Source organism: Zosterops lateralis (assembly GCF_965231275.1).
Source record: "Zosterops lateralis genome assembly, chromosome: 8".
Lineage (NCBI taxonomy): Eukaryota > Metazoa > Chordata > Aves > Passeriformes > Zosteropidae > Zosterops > Zosterops lateralis.
In genome coordinates, this window is record NC_139768.1 from 16,130,429 (window position 1) to 16,153,312 (window position 22,884).

A 22,884-nucleotide genomic window follows, 5' to 3' on the forward strand; every position below is an offset into this window, starting at 1 on the left:
CAAGATCCCTCACAGGTATTGTTTCTTCTTCACTACTGAGGCTATTACAGTCTCTGTAAGTAGCAGGAAAAGTGAAAGACCTGTGTGTAATTCTCTGTAATGGAGGAGCCTGGTTTGAACCCACCTTGCTGCTGGGAGCTGTGACCTGTGGGCTGCTCTCCGATGGGATTGTTGTTGGTCTTTGGAGGAAAAGCAGGAGGGTGAGATCACAGCTTGTGTGATCCAGCATGCCAGGAAGATAGGTGGCTCAATTTTGCTCTTGGCATTTCAGTGACAAATCTAACCTGGCTTGCTTGTGTGTAACACCCTGTGGGTTAATGTTCCTCAACTCAGCATTGTCACTGGGGGACATTGGGTAACAGGAACAGCAGGGATATTCCTGAGGGTGCTGATGTGCCAGGAGAGGCAGAAGCCTAGGGCTGTCTCAGTGGGGATCACACTCAGGGTGGCAGAGGAGAGGAGAAAAAACAAATCCCTGCAATTACCAACAAATTTCTGAGTGTAGTGTCTTGTTCCACTCCTCACTGACAGATGTCCACTCAAACATGCCTCTCCAACAAGAGAGAGGGAAAACAGACAAGCTGGACAAGCCCCTACTCTGTCCCAGCACATGGAAAGAGAGTGGATTTAATGCAGGAGAGAAGGGATATAAACAGAACAAAAGATGGTTTGTGCTCATGGTTTATTCTTAGGATAAAAATCCATTCTCAAGCATTATGTGTCTTGCCCCTTTCCTTCAAAGGAGCAAAGGGGAAAAGAAGGAACCAGAGTGGAGGTGGTTCAAAGGAATAATTAGGACTATCAAGGAAGAAGGCAAGGGAAATAAAGGAAGTGAGAGGAACTCTGCTTTGTTTCAGCAGGTTACCTTGTGTCTGCTGGCTGTGGGGGTGGCGTGCGCATCTGCATGTTCGCACTCGAGGGCCAGTGAGAAGAAATGCAAATGAACTTTGCATCCCTTTCATCTCAAGTTAATGCAATTTCATCTAACTTCTATCTGATTATTTATGTAGATTAGTTGATGGTGAGGCTGAGAGCCAAGCCTTCCCACAAATGCAAAGCAAATCTGTAGAGAGGCTGAAGACGGATCCTGGGATGCCTCGCCCATTAAGCGGTGTTCCAGCCTCTTTATGTGAGGGAACAGCCTGCAGCTCTTGCAAGACACCATACTTGTCAAAAGTTTTTTAAATAATTTTCTCTCCTTTGCTGCAATTGTGTATCCTGATATACAAGATTTGTGCTACTTGCTGCAAGAATAACTAAAAAGCCACGTTACTAACTTGTAATATGTGGTAATGCTTTAAAACATTCTAGGATGATCTGGCTAGGAGAGGATCTGAATCTTTAATAGAAAGAAATAAGAAAAAATAAGTTCCCAGTCCTTAAGTTCAAAGAGAATATTAAATTATGCCTTTTATGCTCCCTGAAAAAAACTCACAAGGCAATGAAAAGTAACTCTCATTTAATAATTTATTTAAAGTCTCCTTGTGTGTAAGCCCCTCTGAGTTCTGTGGGTTTGAGCTGGTTTTTGAACAACTTTTAAGGCTTTTTGGTAAATGACATAGTGTAAGAAGAAGTTGTACCTATAACAAAACAGTTCAAGTAGGAAAAACAAACTTCTCTGTTGTGTCAGCTCTTTAAATAGTTTTGGGTACATAGGCTTGACCTCTGGGAGAAAAGGGACTGCAATGCCAGAGGAGCAGCCTTGAAGCCATAGTCACACAGTGTCATGGTGAAGGCAGTAATTTTACACCTTTCAGGTTTTACTTTCCCAGAGTATGGCCAAGTCCATAATAGAGGCCTTCTGCTCCAGGGGCCAGTTAAGGCAGTGGAAAGAGTTTTACAAAATTCAGTGGGGTAGGGAGAGGGCTGCTCCCCCATTCTGTTTCTGTTGTCCCCTTGTTGCTCCAGGGCTGCAGTCTTAGTGCAGCAGAGGGTGAATGTAATGTACTCTGTGGGCTGACAGCTTTCTCATCCCCTTCCCCTCAGAGAAAAATGCTCAATTAATACAAGTGACTAACTACAGTTACATAGTATATACGCTATATGTGTGTTTATATACACATATATGTAAAGCTAGTTCTGGTTGAGGTCTTCCTGCAGCTTGTAACCCAAACAAAAGACTCTCATCCAATGGTTGGATGAGAAATGCAATGAGATGCAGACAGTGCTATGGGTACTTTTTCCTCTCAGTCTCCACCTTGTTACCTTGCCCCAAAGCTGTTCTGCTGGTGCCTCCTCTGGGTTTATAGACTCATGGTGGTGACCATTTGGGCTCATTAGAGATTGTCAGGCACTTTGGTAAGAACAAAGGGAGTTTGGTGTCTTACCCAAATTTCAACTTGGTAATTACAGAGTGCCTTTTTGAATACCAGGAATATTGCTGTTTCTTCCTGCATTAGTCTCTGTTATTTGGTGTGTGGCTATGTTACTGACCCATTCCTTCCCAGATACTATTGCATCCTCCTTGCCTCAGGAATTTACCTTCCTTCTTTTACCTGCACTGTAAAGCCTGTAGAGTGCTCTGGGACCTGCCTGTATAACAGGCATCACACAAGTGTGTAAGAAGATCTCAATGTCAATAAAACAAAAAGGTGTGGGATGGCTGGGGCTAACCCTGCTGTGGGTGAGACAAGTGGGACTGCAGGAGTCACAGTGAGAAATGTGCCCATCTCTTGCTCCCTAAGGCTTCTGCTGGTGCATCAGGCAGTGGGCTGCACTGGCAGCCTGGAGGTAAGGGCTGCACCTGCTCTTTGCTCTCCTGTGTCTCTGGGAACAGCAGTGAGACTGCTGTCTCTGAGGGAGGGGTTCCCCAGCTCAGGATACTGCTTTTCAGTCTCTGCCTTGAGGCTGTTGATTCCTGTTTACCTGCTGAAAGAAGTCATCCTGCTGGGAGGTGTAGCAACGTGGAGGTGGATAGTGGTTGCTATTACCTCCTCCCAAAAAGCATCTCTTGTGGAGAAGCTGCTTGGGTGGGCACACAGGTGAGGCATTTAAGTCCACACACACACCCCATGGCTAGCTCAGCAAAGGAAGGCAGGAAGGGTCTCCTGTATACAGTTACAGCGCAGTTATTTTGCAGATGCTCTCTGAAGGGTTTTAGGGACAGAATGACCCAGATCAAAGGAATGTCCAGGGTTAAGTGTGGGGTCAGGAACCAATGGTCTGAGGGCAAGGGGCGGTACAAGGGCAGGGCAAAGGGCAATGACCTATAGGGGACATAAGCACATCAATGATACCACAACCTAAAGAGAAACAGGGAAAGAAGAAACCTTGAGAACCAGGGACAGATATTAACAGTAGAGGTGGGCAAGGGCCACGGGCCAATGGGAAAAGCAAACTGAGGTAGATTAATGTAATGTTTTAGAGCACCATGGGGGAAGCCCTTTTGCTCACCCTAAGCTATGAGGCTTTCCAGAAGCCTATGATAGATTCTTCCAAGGTATCAGCCTAGAAATTTCCCTGACAGGCTCAGGGGCCTCCACAGGGAGGAATGTTCCCAGTGCATCCCTCAGCTGACCACTGATACTGGAAGGCCTGCCAGGCAGTCTGGGAAAGCACTGCTGGTGCACATCCATCTCAGGAAGCTAAAAACAGCAGTTCATGGCCTTCTGGAGTTGGCCCGTTCCCTTCCACACCTTTGGCCCATTTGTGGAGGCGGCTGTAGAGCGGGAAGCCCTTGTTCTCTCGGTAGATGTAGACACCCGTGATGGCATTCCACTGGGGGCTTGGCTGGACGCCCTCCACTGGGAACTCCTGCACCAGCTCCTTCTCCTCCTTGTCCAGTGCCACAAAGCCAAAGAACTGTTTCACATTCTTGGCTGCCAGGATCCGGGAGTGGACCTCAGCCGTGCGTCGGAAGAGCTTGTCCTCGTTGGAGCGGTACTGGGCCCAGTAGGCCTCCTGCCGGTAGCTCAGCGGCGAGCAGCAGTGCTTCAGGCACTTGGTGAGGAAAATCAGGACCGCAACAATGCCGAGGAGCAGCCAGCCGAAGAGCTGGGAGAGAAGAGAGAGGCTGCATTAGGACATGGCAAGGTGGTCTTACCCGCTCCCTGTGGCTTTCTCCTTGCTGTGCCTACCTGGGACTCGTATCTCAGTCTCCGTGTCACTTCGTCCCTGAACCTGGTGAGGTTTGCTGGGACGTCTCTACAGGGGAACTTGGCCAGCACATCGGCCCCATACTCAGCTGGAAACTTGTCCAGGGAGGATGGCTTGACAAACTCGCTGAGGGCACAGATGTAAGCTTCCCCACGCAGCAGTGAGATGACTGACCAAGTGATTGGTGCCACGGATGCCCGGCCCATGATGGAGCCGAAGAGGAGGAAGGTGGCAGCGGCAGAGAAGTTCTTGGTGCCACGCTTGTGGCACTCGGCCACCAGGTTCCAGGTGTGGTTGTTCCAGATGACACCAATGAGGAAGAGGGCCAGGGCTGGGACACCAATGGCAGCCAGCCCATAGATGTAGTTGCGGGCAGGCGAGCAGGGGCAATTGAAGGCAACGACTGAGAAGAGCTCCTCACTCCCCACCGTGCCCAGGGCCACCAAACCATTGAAAATCATCACGTCTTTGCTCTTGAAGAACAAGGAGAGGAAGCGGAAGTTCTCAGCAATTAGGGCGGCCATCTCGTCCGGGGGCTGAGGTGTGTGCTGTGGTGGGGGCCGTGCTGCTCAACGCCCAGCACTGAGGAACACTCCAACGGGGGGTGAAATGGCCTGGTGCTGGCTGATGTGCAAGGAGCTGTTCCAGGAGCAAGACACCTTCACTGATGTTCCTTCCTCCCACCTGGTGTCCCAGCCTCTGGAGCTGATTGCTGATACCAGGGATACTTCACAAGGGGCTGAAAAGGGACTTTGCCTAAGCAATATGTGAAACCTCAGACATTTCAGTTTCCCAGTAAGCCCTCCAAAAGCTTCACTACAACAAAGATGACAGGTAGGGCATCTCTTTCTGTCTCTCTTAATTGCATGTTTGTCCTCTTTCCTTCTGTTTGGTTTTAGTCACCCCCCACAGAGGCAATTATTGTCAGCATCATGGCAAACTCTTGATGATCTCCCAAACCTGCAATGAAGGAGAACACCATGTTACTGGGAAAACTGGACCAGAGCACTGGCACTAGGACGTGTCCCCAGCCCTGCCACTGAGTCACACTAGCCCAGCCACATGTGGCACGTGAGTGCTGGGGTTGTGCTGCTTTGAAGGTGCTCGATGTGGCTTTTGCCTCCCTCTTTAGAGCTGATGAATTAATATTTATTAATAGACACAGGTATTCGAGGAAAGCCGCAAGGGGTGCTGCCTGGGTGAGATATCCCAGAAGCTTTGGGAGTACAGAAATGTGGCATGGGAGGCCCAGGCAGGAGCAGCCTTTGCTGAGAAGGGTGAAGGGATGCTTGGGGGATGTTGCTACCAGCAAGAGAAGTTACTTTCTGGGAAAGCTTATCCTGATGTCCAGAACACAAACACCAAATACTTACAGAGCTTGGACAGCAATTACGTGTGAGCTTTTGCTAGGATTAGGTGTGGCAGGATGATCTCCCATCCTGCAGCTGATTGACGTAATTGTACTCCCTGTCCTGGCCTGCAGTCCCAGCTCAGCCTCTTAACTGCTGCCCTGAGATTGAGCCCCTCTACCTGCAGCCTCAGTGCCAGAGGTGCTATTTTGGTGCCCTTTGCCTGTGTTACACCCCACCGACAGGGCTGCAGGCACTTCGGGCCAAGCAGGAAAAAACATGTGCCCTGATTCTTTTTAAGGGCAGGAAAACAACTGGGGAATGTATCCACACTCTCTGCAGCGATATCCATTCCCCCATCCCATCTGCAAGCTGGATTCAAATAATTTCTTAGCTGACTTCCCACCGTGCTGCATCCCCACAGGTTTCTTCTCAGGAAGCCTCAAGCTCTGGGAGCCCTCACCCCTGTGACAAAACCTGTTGGCCTCAAAGGAACTGTGTCACCAGGGTTTGCTGGAGACAGGAAGGACCTGGGCACCCAGCTAGCTGTCTCTGGCAGCTTGCAGAGTGCTGGAAGTACTGGCACACATCTGGAGCTACCTGGGAGCCATGGCCCACAGGGCTGCCCCAAAGTCTTCCCTGGGCCACTCCAACTGCAAGGACAAGACTTCAGGGACATTCAGGGAGAAGAGACAAAGATATTTTAATCCTTGTGGTCTTTTGCACAAGGTTTGCTCTTACACTGTGCTTTAAATCACTATTCTGCCTCAGTTCATCTGCTGCCTCAACAAATCCTGGTTTACTCCCTTTCTCCATGGGGCAGGAGTGGGGAGCAGGGTCAGAAATTTGGTCTCTGTTCCTTGCTGTGTCTAACCCATGGCAATCCCTTTAAAGTCACACTGTGATATTGCTGAGTTCAAATGTAAACAGCCCTTAATGTCTTCCTGCAGCTTCCCAGTTTTCCATACGCAAAACTCCCTCTGCAAAGGAGACAGACCAGCTGAAAACTGCCACCACGTGATGGGGAGCCAGGCCTCCATCTCCGTGCTTGCTACAACTCCACGTTTGCAACCAGATGCTAAACCCACAAACTTGATCTAGATCAAGCATCTGTTGTTAGTTACCCACACACAGCCCTGATAAACATGGCCCTGTAACCTTCCTGACAGAGCCTGGCAAATGGCAAAGAAAAAAATCTGAGGAGCTGGCAAAGAGAAGTATTGGCCATTTAGAGGTTACCCTTCCTCTGCTTGGTAGTTATGGCCTGGGAGAGAGGGCTGAGTAGAAGGGGAGTTGTTTCCAGCAGGTAAGTTTTTAGGAGCCTCTGTTTCTTTCCCCAAAATATATATGAAAGCAAGAAAGAATTAAGTCACTTACTTGAAAAAGTTGTTGAAGCCAGTTCTGTAGCCTTTTCAGCCCTTCCTGTGTTTTTTCACTCATGCTCTGGTCGTGGGGGATTTCCAGCAGCACCCAGGGCTGCGCAGAAGTCGGGATGCAGCTGAGGCTGGTCTGATGGGCGAAGTGGAAGCTTTCGAAAACAGCATTAACAGTTTGCGACGGCTTCCTTATTCAGTTTGAAACATGCTCTCCGCTGTCGGCTTTTGGGGAGAGGGAGGAAGTTGCTCTCGTGCCCTGAGCTTGGGTGGGGCAAAGAAAGAACAGGCGCTTGGCTTCAGCTCTGTGCGCGGCTGAGGCTGTGCCTTTAATGCCTTAAAAAAAAAAAAAGGAAACGAAAAGCTGAGAGAATGAGTTACTGGAAAAAGCACATCGTGCTTTCTGACTCATGATGCAGATGTGCAATGGCTGGCCGGGATGGCCGGGAATTTGCCTGGAGAACGGCAGCGGTGAGGCTCCTCGCAGGAGCGCAGAGGGGAAATGGTGGATCCCCATCCTAGGGCTGGGGTGCAGCCCCCATGGTCCCCAGGGCACGCAGTCATGTCGGTGGAGCCGCACCAAGCAGGGAGGGACAGGGCGGGAGAAGCCCATGGTCCCACGAGAAGGGGCAGAAACTCTGCTTTGGCCCACGGGAGCCGGCTGAGCCAGCGGGAAGGCACGGGGTGGGTTTTTGGGGCATCACAAGCTCTGTCGGGTGCCAGGTTCCGCTTCCCCCAGTGCAGGACCGAGCAGGCTGGGGGCTGAGCAGGGCCGGGGCCGTGTGTGCAGGGCTGGGCACAGCCTGATTTTTGGCGAGTGCTGTGCGTTCCTGCCTGGCTCAACTTTTCCGCTCGCTGCTTCCTCTGCTTGAGCGATGCCTGCGAGGCGGCCGAGAGCGCTCACTTTCTCTCTGCTCCCTCCTCTCTGCCATCTGTCCCTCAGCTCCAGCTCCTGCCCAGCCTGTTGCAGAGGCCGGAGGCCCCCATCCTCCATCCCCACCCTCCTTGCCGTCTTGTCCCTGCGGTTAAACTCAGCCCTCCCCGGAGAATGTCTTCAGCACAGGCAAATCTTCAGCAACGCCCACGTTCCCCTCCGCCCCGAGCAAATCTCGGCTCAGCCCAGCGCTGGCAGTTCAGCCGATGGGATTTTTGGACCGTCTTCCTGCCTACCTCCGTATCTGGGATCCCCGGGCGGGTTTTCGCAGCTCGCAGTTGTCTGGGTGCGGTGCGTCCCTCGGCGCTCCCACAGCCTCGGCTCTTGCCCGGGGCCGCTCCCCTGCCGGCCTGGGGGGACCGTGGGGCTTGTTCTGCGCTCAGAGCACTGCCACAAACCGGGATCAGCACCGGGACCACAGCCCGGCTGAAATCCCAGGGCTGTGTCTGTTCCCTTGGGAAGGCTCTCCTCCCAAAGGCGATAAACAATGTACCCAAATTCCAGCACGGAGAGGAGAACCTGTCTGATCTATGAGGACTCTGATGAATTTGCTGCACGGGGGCAAAGCTCTAATTCTAAAAGTCTTAGTTAAAAGTCCAAAAGCTTCTTATTGCAAATGCATCTAGTTATTTTGATACCTTAATTGCCATGCCATGTGTGCTGCTCACCATCATGGAGACCCTGAGCAGGCCTTTATCAGTGAGCCATGAACTGCAGATAATAGGAGTGGAAACCACCTTTATCTTTAATCTCCTTCGCTTTGTAAATCAGGTTTTGTGCCTATTAATTTCTGGGCAGGTGCCTTAATTAAAGTTTGGGTGTGAAGATTAATGACAAAGCCATGTCACACTCCCTTCTGGGATTTGGCCAGATTCAGCCTGCCCTTGACTATGGGCTTGCTAAAATGTTCTCACAGCAGTCAGGAGAATTTCCTCATCATTTTGGTCCTTTGTTCTCTTCTCCCCAAAGCCTCTGTGGAGTTACACACTGATAATTAAGGTTTATGCAAATGACACCCCAGTTACTGGCCAGCCATAAAAAGTTGTTTGAACAAGAACACCACAGCAGAAATTTCAAGTGGATGAACATCTTGGAGGGGATGTGCAAGGGCCTGCATCCTGTCATCCTCTGTTTGTACAGAAGTGGGCAGCTGCCTTGTATTGTGTAAAGTTGACTTCCCAGCTTCTTCTCTGAGGGCCAGGGCTGGCTGCTGCTGGTGGCCATGCACTGGCAAAACACTTAACTCACACAGCCTCAGCGCCTCAGGCTTGGCCTGGGGGCTCTTCCAGTGCTTTTCATTGCATCCAAATAAGAACACAAACAGCTTTTGTAAAAAGCTTTTATAAATCCTGGTGTCTGAGCACAGAGCTTGAATGGTAAGCCTAAATTATTTATTTGGCTCCTTAAACAAGCACCCAGGTGGGTTTTTAACAACAGTCTTTGTGTCAGGGAGAGATACAGGAAAAATTGTAAGAACAAATCGTCCTGAGGCAGATTTATGGCAGGGTGTTGGCGTGGCCCCCTCTCCACTCCCTGCTGCTGAATGCTAGCTGCTCTCCTTGTCTGGACACTTCCCTCAAGGAGCATCTCTGTGGAATCCTCGTTTAATGGTACCTGTAACACCAACCATGTTCTTTCTGTCACATGTAGTGCAATATGGGATGTCTCTTCACTAGCTCATTGCTTTGGTCAAATTTATTTTAAAGCTTTTCTTGGCTTGGTAGCTGTGTGTCTGTGGGGATGTAGTGGTGGAGGGGTAATGTGATTTTTTAGGGTTTCACAGCTTGGCAGGAGAAAAGAACACTCCCAGCTTGTTTCCCCACCAGGGAATTTTTAATACTGCCTAAAACCACATGCAGTGCTCAGTGCTGAGCACATCATCAAAGAAAGGAAGTTTTGCACATCTGGTAGTGTCTGTCTTGGCAACTGCCACAACACAAACCTGGTGCTCAGTGGTATGGGACACACAGCATATCTGGCTGCCGCATTGTACCCTCCAGCATCCTTGGGGCTTGTCCATCATGACCTTGCAAAGTTGCCCCTCCTGGCACAAAACTCATTACCTGAATTACCGATGCTGTAGGACTGGATGTGAGAGCAGATGAGAGCACATGGGATCACACTGGCACCACTGAGCTCGTTGGGTGCCTGTTGTCCTTTAGCTGCCATGGCACCAACCCTTGCCTGTGCCCTTGCTTCTTCTGCCCTTTCTGCAGCCCATCTCACAAAAACATGATGCTGCCTCTGCATAGCCCCAGGGGCCCTCACACACAGCTGTAGTAGGCAGCTGTCTCTTTTCGGGGTGCAGAGCAGTGCGTGGGGGGCTGCCCTTCTCCTGCCCAGCCATTTCCAGTGGGGAGGGCAGGTGGGTGGAGGTTCAGTGGGGGCTTGCATCTGTGCCAGCTCTTCAGGGCCATGTTCATGGTGCCCTGGTCCGTGATGCCCAAGAGCTTCTCGGCAGCTTCCCCTGCATCAGCAGGGGCTTTCCTGGGCAGGTGGCAGCGAGCAGCCACCAGGTCCGTGCTCATGCCCTCAAAGAACTGCTGGATGCAGACCTTGGCAAAGCTCTTGGCGTGCTCCGCACACGTCTCATCGAACAGCTTGCGCTCGATGTCGATGTAATGGGACCAGTATCTGCTCTTCAGGAAGGCAGCCTGGCTGAAGCAAGGCCGAAGTGATCTGACCAAGAAAGCCAGAGTGGTCATCAGCAGAACAAAGCACCAGCCCAGAGCCTGCAGGGATGAAGGGGAACCAAAGCTGTCACAGAACACATGCCCAGCAGAACCTCCTTGGTTTGCAAACAAGCCTGACTCCCCTTTGGGCTGTTTCACATTTGGCTGTGTTTACACTGCAAAACTGGGTGAGGAGGCCCTTCCAAATGGACAACCATTTGCACTGAGATTTTGTTCAGTGCATCCACATAAGCAGCATCTCGTGCTTCTTGCCTTGTAGAGCATCAGCAGGCACTGCCCACAAATAACCAACCCCAGGGCTGAATGCTGTGCCCAGCCCTTGGTCCTGCCCCCAAGAGGACGGTGCCTCACCTAGGTCTAAGATAGCCTGTGTCCCCTGACTTGCAGTGTTGTCCCAGATACTCCCTGGTTTATGCAGCTGTCTAACCCTTTTTCTGAGCTGTTAAACTTAGTAACATCTACTGTGAGTGAGCAGCAGTGAAAGCTCCCCTGTTCATGGGGTCTGACAGGAAGGGTGAGATGAGGGCAGAGCCAGAACCAGTCTGTCTTGTTTATCATCAGTCTTAGCTCAGGCTGCCTCCAGGCTGTACTGGCAGAGCTCATGAAGTTCAACCCTCCTGGAAATGCAGCCCCCTAGAAGAGTACTTGGGGGTTGTTTTTCAGCTCCCAGTGCTTTTCAGTTGGGGTCTGCCCAGGAAAATCTGCTTTGTGTCTTTGGAGAAGTCCCTGTGGCTCCATTTCTATTAAAGGGGATAATAATTCCTCTCTGTCAGGCAGAAGTTCATGAGTGACAGGTGTTTCAGACCATCCTGCCTCCAGCATGGCCAGGAGCAGAGGGCTTAAGTGGAATTAAGCACAGGACAAACGGTTAGTGATACATCTTCATTTGTGGTTCCCTAGGATGGTTAATAAACACACACTGGCTGTTCCCATGCAGCAGCAGAGACAAGTGGCATAGATGGTTATCAGCCCGTTGCTTGCACATGTTGTAATAAGAAGCAAGAGCAACTGATGAGTTATTGGGGAGGGTGACAACCTACCAGCCACTGAGTAAGATCCATCTCCGCCCCTTCTGAAATTGCTCTGAATAAATACATGCAGATGGTTTGGCTGTCACTGCTCTGCAGCCTCAGGCTGCCGAGGCAGGAGAGGGGGCCAGTTATCAGGATGACTTACAGCTACAGCCTCTGCACCACACTGGAGGCATAGCTCCACAGAGCTGAGTCCAAACACCTTGTACCCCTGCAAAATCAGCAGCCTCTCCTGCTGCAGCTTGATTTCAACAAGGAGATTCTGTCGAGGGAAGAGCTAAGGCTGGTAGTGCCTAACCCCAAGCCACCAGTGAGAGCACAGCCATGGTGCCTCTTACCTGTGAGATGCAGCGCAGGTACCTGACGGCCACTTCGTTGGCAATGAGCTGCTGCCCATTGTAGATCTCCTTGCAGGGGATTCTGGCAAGGACCCGCTGTATCTCCCCCTGGGAGAGGCTGGGATGGCTGGCATTGCCCAGGGTCTCCACGGGCACCGAGGTGCAGAAGGCACAGGTGATGCACTTTCCATCCAGCAGCGTCACCGACACCCAGACCGCGGGGGCGATCATGGCCCGCTGTGCCATGGAGCAGAACATGTAACGCAGCACAGACGGGTCCTTCCCCCGCTGCCCCTGCGGCCGCCTCCACTCCTCTGCCAGCATGGAGATGTTGTTGTTCAGCACAAAACCCAGCAGGAACAAGATGAAGGGGGGCACCAGGAGGATGCCCAGCCCGTAGGCCAGGTTGTAGTGTGGCAGGCAGGGGCAGTTGAAATCAAAGGCTGAGTACATCTGGGTGCTTGCAAGGGCCATGATCCCACAGATGCCATTCATGAAGGACTCCTGGTTGGACTGGAAGAACTGGAAGATCATCCGAAATTTGTCCATCTTCACTTGATTCCTTCCCTCATGAGGGTCCAAGCTGTGACCTCAGTACTTCATTCTTTCTGATTTCCTCTTCAAAGAAGGCATCACCAAGTTTCTGTGCAGTTCACTGCTTCATTCATGCACTCTTACAACCCCATTATTTAAAGCAGAAAGTTAAAATATTTTTTCTGCTGATTTTGCTGCCTACGGAAGTTTAGGGTTTGCTTCCTCCCGCTCTTCTTTGGAGCTGGGACCTGGGCTGTTTCTGATTTGCAAAACTTGATTTCATTCTTCTCCACATCCCCATTTCTGCAGTCTCCCAGGCACCAGTCCTCTTTGCTGGAAGGTGCAGGTGTTACCATGGCTGTGTACTCCCCAGAGCACTTTGTGCAGTTGGCAGAGTTGGCTGATTGGTTTGCTGGGAACGTGTTTGCAAATGCAGGGGGTGGGTGCTCCTCCCAGAACTGAACAGGGCACCCCACCTCTGCAGTGCTGGCACATATGGAAAAACTGGATTCCAGAGCTTTCCCCTTCCCTCCATGTGTCTGCCTTGCCTCAGCAGCATCTGAGACAAGCACCTTGCAGGTGTCTGAGCCCCTACTTCTGCACCTGCTTCACCTGGGAAACACCTCTTCTTTTTTATTCTGCAGAGGGAGGGAAAAAGAAAAGGAAAAGCAGAGGAAGGAGATGGAACAGTTAGGCTGGGCTTGATTTCTACAGCACAAATCTAAAAGAAGTGGATGGTGTCGATGATGTTCTCCTGTATCTCAGTTCCCAGTTCACAAAGCAGCCTTGGTGCACTCAGTTCCTCCCTCCAGCTGGCCAAAAGATGGGGGATTACTGGGGCTACAAGTGATTGTAAAACAGATGGTGGCAATTGCTCAGTCACTCCTGTCCAGGCACCACCTGAGCTGTTGACATGAGGATCAAGATACATCTGACTGGGCACCAGTGACTGCAATGATGACTGGGGCACATGTCACCAAGGGAAGCTGTACATAGGTGGGTGGCACACAGAAGACACAGGAGAAGTACTTTCCCCCAGGGTTTTGCAGTGTGTCAGTGCAGAGGCAGGAAGCCAGACCAGGTGTTTTGACCATTAGTCAGTGCTGCAGGTTCTGAGTCTGCCCTGCACCAGTCGTGGGGCTCAGTTGATTATGCTGAGTTCACCCTCAGATGCCACCACAGAGGTGAGCACAGAGCACAGTGGGTAATCCCTGAGCAGTCTTAGCTCTGCCTGCTGTGGAGAGGTTAATTGCATGATCTCATCAAATGGGAAGAGATTTTGCTGCATGAATATAGATGAGGCATATTGTATTGCTAGCTAAGAACTCAGACTGGCTTCTCTATTCACCTGGCAAGTGGCTTTTTGAAGGGCAGTTCACATCAAAGCCTGCGTGAATCAACCCCATAAAAAGCTGAGAGCTGTTTGATCTCCAGGAAACCCCTGGCTTTTATTAAACATGAATGAAGGGCCTACGCCTTCTTGGTGTACAGCACTACAGTTCTCACTGAAGCTAACAATAGGTCAGTGGCAATCAGAAAAAGAGCCCATAGAAGACAGCGCTTGGGTTTTTCTTTCCATGTTGCCTTGTTAGGAAGGACTTTGTTTTCATAGCTTCCCTACAGTGTGAAGCTTCCCTTCACTCTAACTGACTTGCTAGGGAAGGTAGAGCTGATGATTCATCCCAAATCTCAGCTTATTTCTGCTCTGGAAATCCTGTCCTGAAAAAGACGGTACATGCCCATGTCCCTTCCAGGACCCAGTCCTGCACCTGCACACCAAGACAGACTCCAAGGTGTGGAGTTGAGGAGGGCTTTGCATGTCCCAGTCAGTGTCGAATACAGAAAGGAAGGATGTGAAAGCAGTAACAATTCCTGTAAGGAGAGTTTAGGAAGTGGCTGGGGAAGTTACCTTTGCAGTCAGCTCTGCTGTTTCACAGGCTCTTGGCAGGTGAGGATCCCTAAGGATGCCAGACATGTGTGCAGGTCAAGCATCACAATAGCCCTGAGAGACAGAGAGCGGCTAAAGTTTGTGAATGACCCTCTCTGTCCCAACTTCCACAGGAGGGTACACACTCTTAACAGAACTGATGGGAAGAGACCTCTGGAGATTTTTTGGTCAACCCACTGTTCCCTGCACAAAGCATGCTCAGGCTCACATATAACTGGGATGTGAATATTTCCATAGATGGAGGTGCCATAGACTTTCTAGGCAAACCTTTCCATCACCCTCAAAATCAATGTCTTCTTCTGTTTAAATGGAATTCCCTGCATTTTGGGTTTTTGCCTCTTGTTCTGTCATGGGGTGCTAGATACTACTTTCCACAATGGAAAAGGGTTCTTGGGCTTTAGAAGGAAACACAGTAGGAGACTCAGGGAGGCTGGGAGGAGTGAACACCCATGGCCCCAGCCAACTGGAGCTACTCCATGCCAGACCAGACTCTCCCAGCAGCACGTGAACCTTTGTAGATCTTCAAAATCTATGGCAGCACCCTTAAACCCTCCTGTTTTCTCCCTCCTGGTACAGATAACAAATCTGTTCCTCTTCCCCTCTTTTGCATTTCATATTTTATGGCCACACTGGGATGACTTAAAACCTGAGAACATGGAAAGCAGCATGCAAATGGAGCTGCAGACCTCAATTCTGAGCATGTTAGGAAAATATCCAATTTGACTAGTATGGAATGGTGAATCCAAACTGGGCTGCAGCCTCAGATTTATGATGTCATGTCTGCTAAAAGTAAACCAGAGGCACAATTCAAAGTGCAATTCTGATTTCAAGTAAGAGCTCAGAAGCTCCCTGGATCTAAAGAACTCCTGGGGAGAAGACCACTGTGTTTTTCCCTACCAGCATGGGCCATACCTGGCTTGATGCATTCTCCTAGCATATCCAAGGGAGCTCAGAGATTCATCCAGAACTGATTTTGTTATGCAAATAAGAAAAGCTCTGCAGCCCATCCCTCTGCACCCCGCAGCTCCTGACTGGGCCTCAGTGGGCAAAGGGGTGCAGCTGCCCTTGGGTAGGCTATGGAGTTATTTTGCCTCCCAATGTTTTACCCACTACATCCTCATTCTCTGGCCCGTGCATACAAACATCCTGGGGAGGAGGTGACCCACCTCTCAGCAGCTTGACAAGTCAGTTTGGGGGATTAATACACATTTTCATTTTCATCCCTCATTTTGGATTTAGTCCCAATGTGGTGGCAAGTTTCTCTGCCCCTATCCCACCCTCTTCTTTCCTCCTGGAAGCCCTGCTTGCCCCACCTATCCATGCACACCCAAGGAGACATTTCTTCTTCACCCCCACTTCCTCCCAGCTTCTCCACGTTGCACCTCTCCCTCCAAGAAACAAAGTGGACATTAGTTTGAGGTTCAGCCTGGAGGAATAGATGTGTCTATTCTGGGTTTGCAATAAAGACTTTAATGCATCCAAGCAGCAGCGCTAGACAGTCAAACTGGCTATGTACAATGGGGGCTGGAAAAGGCAGGTGAGGAAGCAATTATCATTAAAGGCTCAGAGATAAGGTTACAGTCAAACAGTTTTGAAACTATGGATGGAAATGCCCAAATAGGTGTTGCAAGGATGATTGTCATGATTGGTCAGTTTGTACTCAAATCTAGAAGGAGAGTGTTTAAAATCTGTGTTCAGACTTCTCAGGCAGAGTCTGTGTGTCCTTTCCATGGCTTAGCACCAGTGCTTACAGCAGCTACCTGAAACCCCAGCATAGCCCCATGGTTGTGTTATGCAAAGCCTCCATCTCCTGTTCCTTCTGCAAATCCAACCCAATCCAATCTTTATTCAGAGGTGTCTTCAACTAAAGTTGTGCTGTTCCATGAATTTCAGTGTGTTGCCATATTTAATTTTTAAAATGCATGGAAGTATTAATGGGTTAGAGAAAGGCAAAACAGTTTGGCAGCTGGGCTGGGGGTAGCCAGAGCTCTCAGCAGATGGGAAGATGTAGGAGGTCGTTTTGCCTTTTTGAGTAAATATGTTGGTGTGGTACTAAGAGAGTTGCCAGTTAAATAATTTCTGTGCCAGCTCTGATAACCCTTTGAACTAGATGTCATTGAAAAGGGCAGGAGCTTCTCACACCTCTGTGTATGGTTTTTATATGCAGCCAGATGTCGCTGCTGTGGTTAAATCCTTTCTGAAGCCAGAACAATTTTATCACTGCTGTAAGAAGCTGCAAACCCTTTGATATGACAAAAGTGCCTCACAGAGCCCTTGGCTGAGAAATGTCATTAACAGTGACTGCATCTGGGACCCTTGGACCCTCACAACTAGCTGACTTTGGAGGTTTTGCTAGGCATGCCCTGGAGTGGAGCCTTTGGGGTTGGAGTTTTGGAGGAAGGTATGAACACAACTATCATCTGCCTGCTGGTCCTCACTTTTGCAGAGGTTTGGCAGTGCTCCTTCTGTGTCTGCAGGACAAAACCCCCTTTACACATTGGTGTACTGGGGGAATCTGGAGTGGGTGTTGGTGTTGTCTGTGCAGGGCAGAGGGGATCTCTCTTGCACCAGGAGGTGCCTCTGGTGTGCCTGGCTGACATCGAGGGGGGGTTTCTCATAGTACCACGTTTTCAGAAGTTTGTTCACCTGGTCCTGATCTGTGATGCCTTGAAGAAGATCTTGCTCTCCTTCAGCTTCCTCTCCCTCCCCAGGCAAGCTGAAGCTGTGCAGTTTGATCTCTTGCCTCATGCTTTCAAAGAAGTGGAGGATGCATTTGTGAGCAAAGAGCCGGCTGTGCTCACAGCAGGTTTCCTCAAAAATCTTTTGCTCGATGTCAATGTAGTTGCTCCAGTGGCGAGCCTGCAGGAGGGTGGCCTGGTTGAAGCAAGGTCTGAGCCAGCGGGCAAGGAAAGCTGCTATGATAAGGATCAACAAAATGCTCCAGCCAAGTGCCTGTGTGATAAAAAAGAAGTGAAACAGGAGCAAGATGGACACAAGGACAGGCACAAGCTCTTTGCCTGTATCAGTGAGACAGGGAGTTTGTGTGGCTGGAGGGGAAATGTGATGAATCTGGACTCCTGTCTTTGATCTGTCCCTGTAGTCCAGTACCCTGCACTGCACCCAGAGAGTTGGTGCAATTTCCTCCCAGAGAATATGGGATATTTATCTGTGCATGAATCGTTCAGTAAGGATAACATTGCAAAATTGCCTGGAGCAGGCAGGCATTTGCTATGAGCATAGGAGTGCCCCAGGGAAAGGGGAATTTAGTGTTTTCCTTTGGCATTTCCTTAGCTCCAGTGATCTTCATCTGCCACCTACACTAAACTCCAGGGCCCAGGAGGCTCCACAACAGTGTGAAGACATCCCAGACTATGGGCAGCTCCCTTTGATAAAAAGGAAGGGCTTGTTTTCAAGGACCCTCAACCTGTCCAGATGCCTGACCTGGCACTTCTATACCAAGAGCTGAGGCCAGTCAGGGCTCCACTCCCCATTGTCCCCTGTTCTATTTTTCCTGGGCAAACTGTTTTCATCTGTCTAAGCTTGCACTGTCCTTAAAACAATGGGTCCTGTCTGCAGGGTTAGCAGTTGGAAAGATCTTTTAACACTGAACAGGACTTTAGGAGACGAAACACCTTTTATTATCTGGGTTTAGAAGTTACTGGTTCTTTTATTCAACCATTCATGATTTCTTTCCTTTTCTCTATGTGACTCAAGATTATCACTTAGAATAGCATAGCAACATTTGAAGGCAAAAAGTAGCACAGAGCAGCCTTGCTCCCAGCCTGAACACAATGAAGTGATGTCAAATCAAGGAAGAGCAGGAGCAGATGCCACATGCCTGGTCACCTCACCGACATGAGAGGCTCTGCCAGCAGTGACCCACCTGGGACCAGCAGCGCAGGTACCTGGACACTGCCTTGCGGGACGTGTTGTTCCTCATGAGCTCGTCATCCCTGCAGGGCACCTTGGCCAGCAGCTGCTGCACCTGCACCGTGCTCACATTGGCAAAGCCCACAAACTTCTCAGGATCCACAGAGCCACTGAAAGCACAGATCAGGCATTTGCCATCCAGGAGGGTGACTATGATCCAGACAACAGGGGCAACCATGGCTCGCTGCATGATGGAGGAACACATGTACCTGGAGCAGCAGAGAGAGAGGTGAGTGGGTTAATGCTGGGGACTTTCTCCTCATCCAGACCCCTGAGGGGTGCAGGCTGTCCTGTGCCAAGCAGTCTTTCCAGACCTGGGAACTGACTCCCAGGGCTGCCCTCAGCATTGCTCCAGCTGATGCATCTTCTGCTCTGGGATGTCTTTGTTGGTTCTGCCTCTCAGTGAAACCTGCACTAGCCCATGGGAGTGTTCTGTGTGCTGTCTGCACTTAGTGCACAGTCCCCCCATCATGTGCTTGCCTTGACTGTACCCTTATGTCTCCCATGCACAGATCTTTGTCAACTCTCCCTTGTCTTCCACATTCACACTTCCTTTTCTCATCAGTTTCAATCTAGAAAATCCCCTCTTTTTCTGCAGCTTTTCTTGCCCCTCTCTGAGCCATCCTGTGTACTGCATAAAACTTTGCATGTAACAGGTGGAATATGATTCTCCTCACCCTTCCACCAGTACAAATTAGTAAAAACTCAGGTGAAGGGAGGGAGACCATGAGGCTTTTGATAAAGAATGACTGTGATGAAAATGCCACACCTTCTGCATATTTAAAAGGAAATACCTCATTTTTTTGCACGTGGAAGCCCCAGGAGACACCCTGTGAATGCATGACAGGGCAGCAATGCAATTTCCCAGGGTGGCAGCATAAGCCTGGGTGTTCAGGCACTCCTGTTCTCCTTAGCTGGGATGGAACAAGACTGCCTTAATTTCTGCTGGATGTAAATGCATTTCCCATACCCCTGCCCCTCCAAGGTCATAGGAAGATATCTCAGAAGATAAGATTACAAGAAAATTAATCTACCAGGAGGATCAAAGCTATGGAGAAAGACAGCTAAACAGGAGATGAGAAGAGGGATGCCATTACTGCTGCAAACCCCACCTGATGACAGCCAGGTCCTTCTTCCTGCGCCCCGCTGGTCGCCTCCACTCCTCCAGCATCACCAGGGACTGTCTGTTGAGGATGAGGCCACACAGGAAGAGGATGACAGGGGGTATGAACATGATCCCCAAGCCATATGCCATGTTGTACTGAGGCAGACAGGGGCAGCTGAAGTCAAAGCTGGTGTACATCTTTACACTTCCCAGGGCCAACAGCCCACAGATCCCGTTCATTACAGACTCCGAGTTGGATTGGAAGTACTGGAAGATCATCCGGAAACGGTCCATCGTGTTCTTTTGGCCAGGGGTGCTCCTCCTGGGAAACTCCTGGGCTGCCCAGAGTGGCTTGTCTCCCTTTGTCCCTCCTTCTGCTGCCACAGGGCAGGGGATGCAGCTCACTCCCCAGTCAGCAGGAGGATGAGGATGGAAGAGAGCAGCTATGATAGGAGGAATTTGTTAGCTTTTGTTTTTTAACCCTGTGCTGGGACTTCCCCACTGGCACGCCGCTCTCACAGGTCTGTCTCTCGCCCAGTGCTTGTCTTCCAGGGCAGCTGGTAGCTTTTCTAGGTGAGTTGATGGATACGGACTCCAGCAGCCTTTTTTTCCACCCTGTTTTTCATTTTCAGGGCTGGCCCACAGTGACAGCCTCTAGCAGTGCCTGGTCCCTTCCTCCAGGGGATGGTAACTCTCCATGGAGAGCCATTGATGGATGCTTGCAAGCTGCTCTCTCTGCTGATTGAAGCCTTTTGAGTGATCCACTGTCCAGGAGAAACCAGGTAAGTCAAATGAGCTCATCTGTGTTTCTGCTGCTGCCCCACTTCTCTTTGTGTGTCCCCAGCCCTGTGTGGGGCAGGGGGGAAGGCAGGGAGCACACACCTGGCTCCAAGTGTGCTGCATGGCGGCAAGCTCAGATTTCCCTATGAAAATGGGCTGAAAGGACCAACCCTCTAGTCAGGAGGATGTGAGAATCCATAGCTTTCAAAGCCTGGAGTGGCACTTGGGGGCAAAGGCCTCTCTTGGCTATCCATCCTATATATACTGGGATATTTGTACCATGCTACATCCAAGTCCAAGGCTCTTGCACGGGGCACTTCTGGCTCCCCATCAGAGGGCATGCTACAATCAGAGCAGCTAATTCTTTTGTCCCATGGGTCTGGGTTATCATCTTCATCATCTTTTTGTCTCAAAGTTCATTTTACAGGTAAAGACAACTCATTACCACACAAGGAAGTTCTGTTTTTTTTTTTTTTCCTGGCATATTGAACATCATTTTCCTCTCCCCAGCTTTCCTCTGAAAACACTTTCAGATTTCTTCTCAGCTCAGGTTTCCAAATGCATTCAGGAAAGGGGGAAGGGATAAGAGCGTTACTTTTAACTATTTTGTTAAAAAAGAGAGGAATTATATCCTCTGAAGTACACTATGCCAGCACTGGGGTTTCTGCCCATGCTGTCTCCCTCTGCAGGACTGGTTGCTTTGATGGGATCATGTTGAAAGAGATCAGCAGAGAGGAGGTATCTGTGATTGTTCACAGCCACATACAGATGAATCACAGATGAATGTCATCTCCTCCAATCTGAACAGCAACTTGCACAGTTACTTTAATGAAATACATTTGCTCCAGCCATAACATTTGTGCTCTCCTTTACCTGTGAGTGAATTGCCTGTTAATGTTCATCCACCAGCAATAAAAACCCCTGGCCAATCAGCTCATGTTTCCATCTTGCCATTATAGGACATCAGGACCCCTCCACATTGCTGTTATAGGGCATCATGACCTCTGGCTGAACTCCATAGTTGATTTTTAGCCAGGCTGCAGCCAGCCTTGGTTCTCAACTGCTTCAGTACTCAGTGGATTTCTCATTTAATGGCTTCCATTTATGTGCTGACTTGGCTTCAGAAAGTGTTGTGCACTCTCTGTAGAACAATTACTTTAGAAAAAATCATTTTGCCTTTCTAGCTCTCCTGGGTAAAAACATAGTAAAGACTAAACAGGTCCTTACAGCTCAGGAAAATAAGACTTAAAAAGAAACCTCCTTTGGACAGGACAATCTGCAAGGGAATTTTACTTCTCCCAAGTGCCATCTCCTGACCTGGATATTAAAGGTCTGTAAAGGATGCCTCAGGGTAATCAGTGTGCTCAATTGTGATTGGGAGCTCATCAGTGATTCAGAGCTGAGACATGGAGTTGTTGAACTGTAGAAGAAAGGGAATATTCCTTAACTTGCAGAGAAACATTCAGAGCTTCCTGAGAACTCTGAAAGAGGGGAAAGAGAGAAAGGCCTGTTGAGATAAGTAAATTGCTAGAGATGGATAAGGGTTCAAAATGTTTCTCAAAATTCATCACATTTGATTACTTAGTTCTTATGGTAAAATGAAGAGGAAACAAGGATTAAAAAAGTCTATCTCCTCTCCTCCAGCATGTGGATCTGCCCCACATGCCCAGCAGTGTAGTCACCCTGCTGAACCTGCTGTAAGGCTGCCTGCAGCCCTCAAGGGCACCATCTTTGAAGGAAGGCAGATGCTCCTTGATAGCAAATCCAAACCTATGCTGGAAGCTGTTGTTTCTCTGTGCATCATTTGGAGGGGCATGTTAAACAACCCTTTGCTTTTGCCTCAGCATTGCAGAACACAGTGCAAAGGAGAGGGCCTCCCTTCCTTGCCCCTTTATGGGAGTAAAATACAAGATGTAAGCTTTTTGCCTCAGATGATGGAGAGAGTGGATACAGGTGTGAGAAGTCCCTCTTGCTTTGGGGACAAGGATGATTACATCTGCAAAATGTGAATTGGTCATTTAAAATAGAGTATGTTCAGCAGAAAGGTGTGATTGCTTTTGTGCCTGAGCCTGTGATCCCTGAGCAGCACTGATCCTGTACATGTGTGGATTCTGGGGCTTTGCTTCTTCCCAAAGCAAGTCCTTATCCATGTATTTTGGTGGGGAGCAGAGGCCAGCAGTGCAGGTCACACTCCAGTCTCCCTTTCCTCTGCTGTGACTGGACCATCTTTCCCACAGGAAAGCCAGTGTCCAGGAGCAGACATTTCACCCATCCTGAAGCTTGCTCTGCAGGAGACTGGCCTTTGCCAAGAACACTTTTCCCAGCAGTAGGGAAGGACCCACAGGGCTCCTGCAGGAGCATTCCTGGCCTGTGGCATGGGAGGTAATGGGTTACCTCACTGGGAGCCATTTGCAATTGTTTATAACTGACAAATTATTTAATTACCTGGACTGATTTTTTTTTCTGTACTGAATGTATGCCTCAGGCAAAACATATTTCGAAAGTCGTTACATGGGTTGGTCAACTGCTCCTTAGATGATGTAAGAGCTTAAAAAGCAAAGCTCGCTCACACAAGAAGCACAAAAAAATAAAAATGGACTTCTTTTCCCTTGTTAAAAACGAGGGGTTGTACAGTTGACCTAAAATACACAGCAACTCTGACACCCACCAGAGGCCCTGTCCTGCTCTGAGTGGGTGCTGCAGTCAGGGTACCCCCCGAGCACCACAGGTCACCGAGTTATCACCCTGCTCATTTTTGTGCCTCTGCTGCTGCA

General features: G+C 49.7%; 3 protein-coding genes across 3 annotated transcripts; all 3 read right to left on the reverse strand.

The window, feature by feature from the left end:
- Positions 1-1,492: 1,492 nt before the first annotated feature.
- On the reverse strand, positions 1,493-7,035 carry CALHM2 (calcium homeostasis modulator family member 2). Its single transcript, XM_083866990.1, has 3 exons — positions 6,822-7,035; positions 4,077-5,055; positions 1,493-3,993 (listed from the first exon to the last, which is right to left on the reverse strand). The coding sequence occupies exons 2-3, from the start codon at positions 4,617-4,619 to the stop codon at positions 3,577-3,579; spliced, it is 960 nt and encodes a 319-aa protein (XP_083723116.1). The 5' UTR covers positions 4,620-5,055; positions 6,822-7,035; the 3' UTR covers positions 1,493-3,576.
- Positions 7,036-10,015: 2,980 nt separating this feature from the next.
- CALHM1 (calcium homeostasis modulator 1) lies at positions 10,016-12,362 on the reverse strand (the record flags this gene model as incomplete). The annotated part of the gene is made up of 2 exons (XM_083867032.1): positions 10,016-10,483; positions 11,814-12,362. The coding sequence occupies 2 exons, from the start codon at positions 12,360-12,362 to the stop codon at positions 10,016-10,018; spliced, it is 1,017 nt and encodes a 338-aa protein (XP_083723158.1).
- Positions 12,363-16,785: 4,423 nt separating this feature from the next.
- Positions 16,786-19,624, reverse strand: CALHM3 (calcium homeostasis modulator 3; the record flags this gene model as incomplete). The annotated part of the gene is made up of 3 exons (XM_083867011.1): positions 16,786-17,247; positions 18,179-18,434; positions 19,338-19,624. The coding sequence occupies 3 exons, from the start codon at positions 19,622-19,624 to the stop codon at positions 16,786-16,788; spliced, it is 1,005 nt and encodes a 334-aa protein (XP_083723137.1).
- Between the last annotated feature and the right edge of the window lie 3,260 nt (positions 19,625-22,884).